Consider the following 8,923-nt stretch of genomic DNA (forward strand, 5'->3'; position numbering starts at 1 on the left):
CCCACCATTGCGACCTGTACACTCTCGTTGGTTGGCCCTCGCTTCATGCGCATCGCCAAACCCACTGGCTACAGGTTATCTACAAGTCTCTTCTAGGTAAAGCCCCGCCTTATCTCAGCTCATTGGTCACCATAGCAGCACCCACTCGTAGCACGCGTTCCAGCAGGTATATCTCACTGGTCACCCCCAAAGCCAATTCCTCCTTTGGTCATCTTTACTTGCAGTTCTCTGTTGCCAATGACTGGAACAAACTGCAAAAATCTCTGAAGCTGGAGACTCATATCTCCCTCACCAACTGTCAGAGCAGCTCACAGATCACTGCACCTGTACATAGCCCATCCAACTACCTCATCCCCATACAGTATTTATTTTTCTTGCTCCTTTGCACCCCAGTATCTCTACTTGCACATTCATCTTCTGCACATCTACCATGCCAGTGTTTAATTGCTATATTGTAATTACTTTGCCACCATGGCCTATTTATTGCCTTAACTCCCTTATCTTACCTCATTTGCACTCACTGTATATAGACTTTTTGTTTTATTTTGTTCTACTGTATTATTGACTATGTTTTGTTTATTCCATGTGTAACTCTGTGTTGTTGTATGTGTTGAATTGCTATGCTTTATCTTGGCCAGGTCGCAGTTGCAAATGAGAACTTGTTCTCAACTGGCCTACCTGGTTAAATAAAGGTGAAATAAATCAAATAAATAAAAAAAAATGCCCCACCCCCTCTTTTCCTCTCTTCTCCCATCCTCACCTCCCTGCTCTGTGTGCCTGCTGTTAAAACATTTAAGAGTGTGATTCTGTACCAATCCATCAAGCTCTCCCCTCTCTCAACCTTCCTCACCGCACACTGCCAACACCCAATACCACATACAGTCTCCCTCCACATATTAGTGTGTGCATGTGCGCATGCTCTAGAGCTGGGACGATAAACCAAAACCGACCATCTCGATCACTTATCGCAGGCATTTTGCTGATGTCGTTCATTACGATAAGTAGCCTATACTAGACAAATGTTAAGTTTGAAATGAAATACGTTTTCTAATATGGGTGATTGTCAATGGGATAATTAATGGTAGTATAACCATCAAACTAGTAATTGGTATAAAGTACTTAAGTTGTTTTTTTGAGGTATCTGTACTTTACTTTACTAATTTATATTTTTGACAACTTTTACTCCACTACATTCAACTGTGGTGCACGTTCTTATAAACTCCTCTTTCTATTTAGTATTTTTGCATCAATTCAGATTTTGTCCTGTGTGTGTGTGTGTGTGTGTGTGTGTGTGTGTGTGTGTGTGTGTGTGTGCGTGCGTGCGTGCGTGCGTGCCTGTCAGTCTGGGGGATGTGTATTCCAAGCTACTGCGTGCCTGTCAGTCTGGGGGATGTGTATTCCATGCTACTGCGTGCCTGTCAGTCTGGGGGATGTGTATTCCATGCTACTGTATGTTTGTGTTGTTTGTTTCCTGATACATTGTAATGGAAAACTCCCATTGCATTAAATATTTAAATGACAATAAGGTAGTTCTATTCCCGGTGATTTGGGTTTAGGCTCAAGCTGCTGTATGTGTGGTTCACTTGACGTTCTAGCAGTTTATAGTATCAGTAGGGATGTTGTACCTTTCACAACAATCTAGCTCAGTGGTGCTCAAACACCTGATTACACTAATCAACGTGATTCCTTTTGATTACTTGCTGATTACTTCATTAATTGAATGAGGAAGGACCCTGCACACCATGTAGCTCTCCAATGACCACTAAGGTGACTGTTCTAATGCACTAACTGCGTTAGTTTAATAGCTGCTCAAAGATTTTCACAGGAGGCTATGTCTCTAGAGGAATGTCAAAAGGGAATCTATGGTTGGTTGTGTTCTAGCAGTTTAAGGTGTTTGTTCCAAGTGTTCTAGATGTTGGTTCTAAATGTTGATTCTAACAGTTTTAGCTGTTGGTTCTGAGTGTTCTAAATATTGGTTCTAAGTGTGTTGTTCTTTTGTCCCCAGACCCACACCATCTTCTCTCTGCTTGGGTTGGACCATGCCTATGTCACCAGCATCGGACGACTCATTGGAGTGGTGTCCCTCAAAGAGGTGAGTGACACGGATCACCTGGAGTTGACCACATCAACATGACACTGTCCCATCATTATCATCACTTACAGCATCATGACAGCCACCATCATCATAACAATGTCCATCATCATCATCTTCCTCACTGTCACAATCATCTGCATAACGTAACATTATGCCTATAACTACTGTTCCCTGAAGGAGGGGGGGGGGGGGGTCGCACTCTTGAGACTTCGGTTAAAGGAACTAAAATCAGGCCTGACAAGGACAATGAAATCCGCGCCTCGCTGGTGATAAGTGTGAGGCTCGGATTCATTCCTTCAATTTAATACGGCTCTTCACCGAGCCCAGGAACGCATGTTGTGGGGCCAAATAGGTGTTGTACCTTGTTTCCCTCCTTCAGGGAACAGTAGTTATGGTGATAACCAATGTTCCTTCAAATGTTTGGGGTCACTGAGCAAATTTTAGATCTTGTGAACGAAAACTTGAACAGTGTGAGAATTTTGTGCATCTTCCGGCGCACATTTACAGTGAACGCTGAGGCTGTACCCTTACAGTTTTAGACAGTAGCCAATAAGATACTGTGGCTATTTGAGCATAGTGTAGGCCTACCAACAAAACCAAAGGAGCAAATCACATAGCATTATCATATGGAAATAGCTTTTGATTTCTATGATATAGCCTACAGTAGCCTATATGTGGTGTTCAATGCAGACCTACATTGCATGAGACTTCTAAAAACGTTTTTACATTATGAAGGGCTTGACATTAATTCATTATTTTTTAGTTGGCCTGTAACACCATGGGCCAAATAGGTGACTGTACATTTCATTGTATTGTGTTATATGATGCAAAAAAAACACTTTACAAAAAACAATGAATTATTATTACCATACAGATAATTATTATTACCTTACTTTAACCCCTCTGCCTATTGGCTTATTTGCATATTCAAGCCTGTCTCTAAATATAACACTGCCCCTTTAATTAAGACGAAAGCTTTTTACCTGACTGTTTATTTAAAGACCGCTTGAAATGTGCTCTTGTGGGAAGCAGTAATTCCCCATTGCTGACCTATAAAACTCGTCTAATAACTCGCTAACTAGCAAAGAATGTCAACAAATGCGCACACGCGCGGCTCTGATATGAACAAAAACGCGCATTCACTAGCGGGGGGTGAAAATCTGCTAGTGGGTTACCGCTGCCAAAATAATTCTACTCCGTTGCGTTCGGTCTCTGCCTACAACAAAATCACAGACTCAATCTTGCAGAGTTAGATTTGTTTGGCTTGTTGCGTTGAAAAGGGGCTGATATAATGTTGATTTGTTCACAGAAAAAAATATCCATATAGTGCAAACTATATAAAGTTCAATCTCTTGAGTCTCTGCGCGACATGGCATTTATGCTACGCAGCAGTCCTTGGAGGAAGTGCTCAGCCGCTCACACCCGCAGTTTTGAGGATACCTTGGTCATAACGTTACATAAGCTTTCAGTCAGTTAATTTCGGAACAACATACTGTGGAGAAATGGAATCCAGCCCCATCCGACCCCAACGGATTTCATTGGCCTTGTTAGCCGTGATTTTAGTTACTTCAACGGAGGTCATGAGAGTGCAACTCCCCTCATGGTACACTACAAAAGTATGTGGACACCGGCTCGTCAACATCTCATTCCAAAATCACGGGCATTAATATGGAGTTGGTCCCCCCAATCCAGCCTCCCCTCAATTATGTAATTGTTTTAAATGTAACCTTTATTTAACTAGGCAATGACAGTTTACTGGGGAACAGTGGGTTAACTATCTTGTTCAGGGGCCAAACAACATATTTTTTACCTTGTCAGCTCAGGGATTCAATCCAGCAACCTTTCGGTTACTGGTCCAACGCTCCAAACACTAGGCTACCTGCTGCCCCACTCTTCTGGGAAGGCTTTCCACTAGATGTTGGAACATTGCTGCGGGCACTTTCTCCCATTCAGCCGCGAGCATTAGTGAGGTTGGGCACTGATATTGGTCAATTCTGTATGAATCTCGCCTTGTGCAGGGGGGCATTGTCATGCTGAAACAGGAAAGGGCCTTCCCCAAACTGTTGCCACAAAGTTGGAAGCACAGAATTGTCTTGAATGTCATTATATGCTGTAGCATTAACATTCCCCTTCACTGGAACTAAGGTGGCCTCGCCCAAACCATGAAAAACACCCCCAGACCATTATTCCTCTTCCACCAAACTTTACAGAAAGGCACTATGCATTGGGGCAGGTAGCGTTCTCCTGGCATCCGCCAAACCCAGATTCGTCCGTCAGGACTGCCAAATGGTGAAGCATGATTCATCACTCCAGAGAATGCGTTTCCACTGCTCCAGAGTCTAATGGCGACAAGCTTTACACCACTCAAGCCGACGCTTGGCATTGCGCATGGTGATCTTAGGCTTGTGTGTGGCTGCTCGGCCATGGAAACCCATTTCATGAATCCCCGACCAACAGTTCTTGTGCTGACATTGTTTCCAGATAAAGTTTGGAACTCAGTAGTGTGTTGCAAGTGAGGACAGATGATTTTTACGCGCTTTAACGGTCACATTCTGTGAGTTAGTGTGTCCTACCACTTTGCTGCTGAGCCGTTGTTGCTCCTAGACGTTTCCACTTCACAATAACAGCACTTACAGTTGACCTGGGCAGCTTTAGCAGGGCAGAAATTTGACAAACTGACTTGTTGGAAAGGTGGCATACTATGACGGTGCCACGTTGAAAGTCAATGGAGATTGCATGGCTGTGTGCTGGGTTTTATACACCTGTCAGCAACAGGTGTGGCTGAAATAGCCGAATCCACTAATTTGAAGGGATGTCCACATACTTTTGGCCATGTAGTGTATGTTGTACCGAAGTTGACCGACGGAAAGGGAACTGTCACCACCATCACACACAGTCCGCATTAATGAGCTCGGCTCTTTCCGGCCCTTCAATTGGTGACAGACAGCGAGACAAATGACTGGTTAATGTTCCTTGCAGTCTCTCTTCTTTCTGCCTCTTGTTCTCGCTATCTCTCGCTCTCTCTCTCTCTCTCTCTCTCTCTCTCTCTCTCTCTCTCTCTCTCTCTCTCTCTCTCTCTCTCACTCTCTCGCTCTCCACAAATAAAACAGAAAGGAGCACTCTGTCTTTGTGAATTGGCTGTAAAACGGGAGATTGGTGCTAAGCACAGTGTTCCACTGGCTGACATTTAGGCCTTTTATTTGGTATTAGACAAGCAGACAAAAACAGCAGTGAGATGAGCCTCGCCTCCCCTCGTCTCCTCCCCTCGTCTCAACTCTCCCCGCCTCTTGTCTCTGTCACACAGTACTACTGCATTCAGCTCTCCTTATGCCTCCTAATAACTGGATACACAGGGAGGGTGTGTGTGCAACCTGTGTCTCTGCTTAGAAACAGCTGTTTCCAAGACATCTGTCATTGTTGGGGAAGGAGAGGGATGGAGTGTATGACATGATATCTGATCAGGGCTATTGTTTAGTCAAATAAATGTTGAGTTTCATAACCATAAAATGTGTCCGCCTTTACTTTATTATAGGCTTGGGCAGTAACCTGATTGTCATACCGACCTTGTGCCATGCCGGGATATTCGGTAATACCCCACTGAGCCTTTATAATCCGATGGGTTAGCAATGCTAACAAGTACATGTCAAGTCCAATAGAGAATGCTAACGAGCGCATTTTATAGTCCCTGAACTAAAGTATTTGCAGGACAGACCACCTAGCTCATTAAGTTATACAAGTAACAAAAAATGCTCTTCACCTTTTGCTGCACGCGGAAAACAAGTATTAAACAGCAAGGCTCTTGATCCAGGAGGGGATTCTCTGTTCTTACCAAGAGAAGCTTGATTTTGGAAAAAGCTCACTACGTAGCTAGATAGCTAACTAGCTACTTAGTTTGCAAACCAAATGCACACAAGCAGAGCATTTAACACATTTTAGACAGTTAACTTAATAGTTCTAAGATATCTAGCTGGCAAACATTTAGTTGTGAATTCCATACAGTACTAAATTGTACAGTACATCTCCTTTGTACAAGACAAAGGAGATGATTGTGGACTACCCTTCCCTAACACTGTCGCTGTACAAGGCTGTAGTGGAGCAGGTTGAGAGCTTCAAGTTGCTTTGTTTCCACATCACCAATAAACTAATATGGTCCAAGCATACCAAGACAGTCGTGAAGCGGGCACGACAAAACCTATTCCCCCTCAAATATTTGGCATGGGTCCTCAACCATGATCCTCAACCTGCTCCTACAGCTGCACCATCGAGAGCATCCTGACTGGTTGCATCACTGCCTGGTATGGCAACTGCTCGGCCTCAGACCGCAAGGCACTACAGATGGTAGTGTGTAAGGCCCAGTACATCACTGGGGCCAAGCTTCCTTCCACCCAGGACTTCTATACCAACCAGGTGGTGTCAGAGGAAGGCCCTAAAAATGTTCAGACTCCAGCCACCCTAGTCATAGACTGTTCTCTCTGCTACCACATGGCAAGCGGTACCAGAACTTCAAGTCTAGGTCCCAAAGGCTTCTAAACAGTTTCTACCCCGAAGCCATAAGAACATCTAATCAAATGCTACCCAGACTATTTGCATTGACCCGTTTTACGTTGCTACTTTCTGTTATTATCTAAACATAGTCACTTTAACTCTACCTACATGTACATGTTACCTCGACTAACTGGTGCTCCCGCACATTGACTCTGTACCAGTACCCCCTGTATATAGCCTCGCTGTTGTTATTTACTGCTGCTCTTTATTGTTTTAGGTATTTTTCTTGAAACTGCATTGTTGCTTAAGGGCCTGTAAGTAAGCATTTCACTGTCAGTATTCAGCGCATGTGACAAATAAAAATGTATTTGATTTGATTACCTGGCACGTGCTGCACAGTGAGTGACTCACAAGGCTCTGGTCTCTTGTCGCTGTGTGCTTGTAAACAAACGCCACGTGACATGTGACTGGAGACTACTGTAAGCATCATAATAATGTGACAGGTAAAATGAAGTACTCAATCTACTTTATCTCTTAATGTATTGCAAAAGTTGACTGCAGGTATTTACTTAAAGTAGCTACAAGTATTCACATTTATTTAAAGAAATAGTTTAAACGATATTGACGGTATTGAATAACCATCCCATGGCCATTTCCAAATACCTCGGTATATGGTATATGGCCCAAGTCTACTTTATTACCATGGTACAGTAGCGTAGCCACACTCCTTGTAGTATCACCTAGAAACACCATAGCAAACACCCTGTAATATCGCCATGGTTAAACCTCACCATTCTGCTTTGGTCTACACTTCCCTAACACTGTCGGAGTACAGATTGAACTGTCCTCTCTGGTACTAAGCCTTACTTATTTTCAATCCCAAATTGACTGTACTCCATAACTGTCACCCTTAGTCCCTAAGTGTCAGTGTACAGGCAAGGGGTCTGATTGGGCAAATCTCTTGGCCTTTGTTGACTGATTCTTCCTGTATTATCCCTGTAGCTGCGGAAGGCCATCGAGGGTTCTGTGGCGGTAAAGGGGGTGAAGGTGCGCCCCCCTCTGTCCAGTTTCCGGGACAGCGGCACCAGCGGCACCAGCAGCAGCAATAGTGAGAACGAAGCCACAGAGCTCCACAAGCTGTGGGACCGTCACAAGTCCATGTCCCTCCCCCGGGAGCACCTGGCCTCCGACTCTGATGAGAAGTCCCAGTGAGGGGGATGGGGACAGGGGGATGGGATGGTGACGGGTGTGTTGGAGGGTAGAGGAGTATGAGGAGCGTAGACCCCCCCGCCCCACCTCAAAACCACAACCGATGCTGCAACCTCAGGGCTTGGATCAATACTAAATTCTGGAAAAATAAAGTTCTCTCCTCCTCCTCTCCTAACCTTCCTCTCCATCCCTCTCTCCTTTACCCCTCCTCCCAGTGGGCTTTTGGGCCCTGCACTTACTCAACTCTTGAGGCTGAGGGATGGACTCTGCTCTCGCCCCAACCAGAACAGAAGAAATCTGGGTGTTAGGGAGGGGAGAGGAGTGTCACTGCTTAACAAAGGTGGTCAGAACAAAATGTATAGAATGTGGTTTGACTATAAAAGGGATTGCATTTTTATTCTTTTTTATAGCAACCTGGGTATTGGTGAGGAAATGTTCAAAGTTTGTTTTCATTTTGTGGACCTGTAAACATTTCTTTCTGACCAGTCTTCCATATACAGACGGTTCTATGGTGATAAGAAGATAGGCTTGTGTACCGGTAAAGATGTGAGTGTGTGTATTGAGTGCATGGACGTTTTGGTTTGTATGTATTTACACGAAGAAGGTAGCGAAACCAACCACCTGCTTTAATTACTTTGTGATTTGAATCTTCTTATCAGACACATTTCAATCTTATCATTCCAGCTCTGTCCTATTTTGTTCCCATCTGGTTGAGTGACCTGGAACTGGAAATAAGTATGGAGGTAGCCTAGCGGTTAGAGCGTTGGGCTAGTAACCAAAACGTTGCTGGTTCCATTACCTGAGCCGACAGGGTGAAACATGTCTGTGCCCTTGAGCAAGACACTTAACCCTACTTTTCTCCAGGGGTACTGTACTACTATGGCTGCACAGTAAAACAACACATCTCCCTCTACCTATCCAGTGTATGGGACGATGCAACAGCTATGTTTATGTTTTATTTATGTCCTTGTCTCTGTAGAAAGAACCACATACTGTTCTGGTCTCACATTGGGAGACATCTTCACCTCTCTCTCTCTCTCTCTCTCTCTCTCTCTCTCTCTCTCTCTCTCTCTCTCTCTCTCCTCTCTCTCTCTCTCTCTCTCTCTCTCTCTCTCTCTGTCTCTCTCTGTCTCT

The 8,923-nt window shown here is 44.3% G+C and overlaps 1 protein-coding gene across 4 annotated transcripts in view; it reads left to right on the plus strand.

Moving 5' to 3' along the window:
- The window catches only part of LOC139385686 (chloride channel protein 2-like), a 186,469-nt gene extending 178,543 nt beyond the window's left edge, over positions 1 to 7,926 (plus strand). For all 4 annotated transcript variants that reach the window (XM_071130956.1, XM_071130955.1, XM_071130957.1 and 1 more), the window contains 2 exons: positions 2,006 to 2,092; positions 7,583 to 7,926. In XM_071130956.1, the coding sequence (XP_070987057.1) occupies positions 2,006 to 2,092; positions 7,583 to 7,792 (297 nt within the window). In that variant the 3' untranslated portion in view covers positions 7,793 to 7,926. The remainder of the gene's footprint in view (positions 1 to 2,005; positions 2,093 to 7,582) is intronic.
- The last annotated feature ends 997 nt before the right edge of the window (positions 7,927 to 8,923 follow it).

This window comes from Oncorhynchus clarkii, chromosome 27 (assembly GCF_045791955.1).
Source record: "Oncorhynchus clarkii lewisi isolate Uvic-CL-2024 chromosome 27, UVic_Ocla_1.0, whole genome shotgun sequence".
Taxonomy (NCBI): Eukaryota; Metazoa; Chordata; class Actinopteri; order Salmoniformes; family Salmonidae; genus Oncorhynchus; species Oncorhynchus clarkii.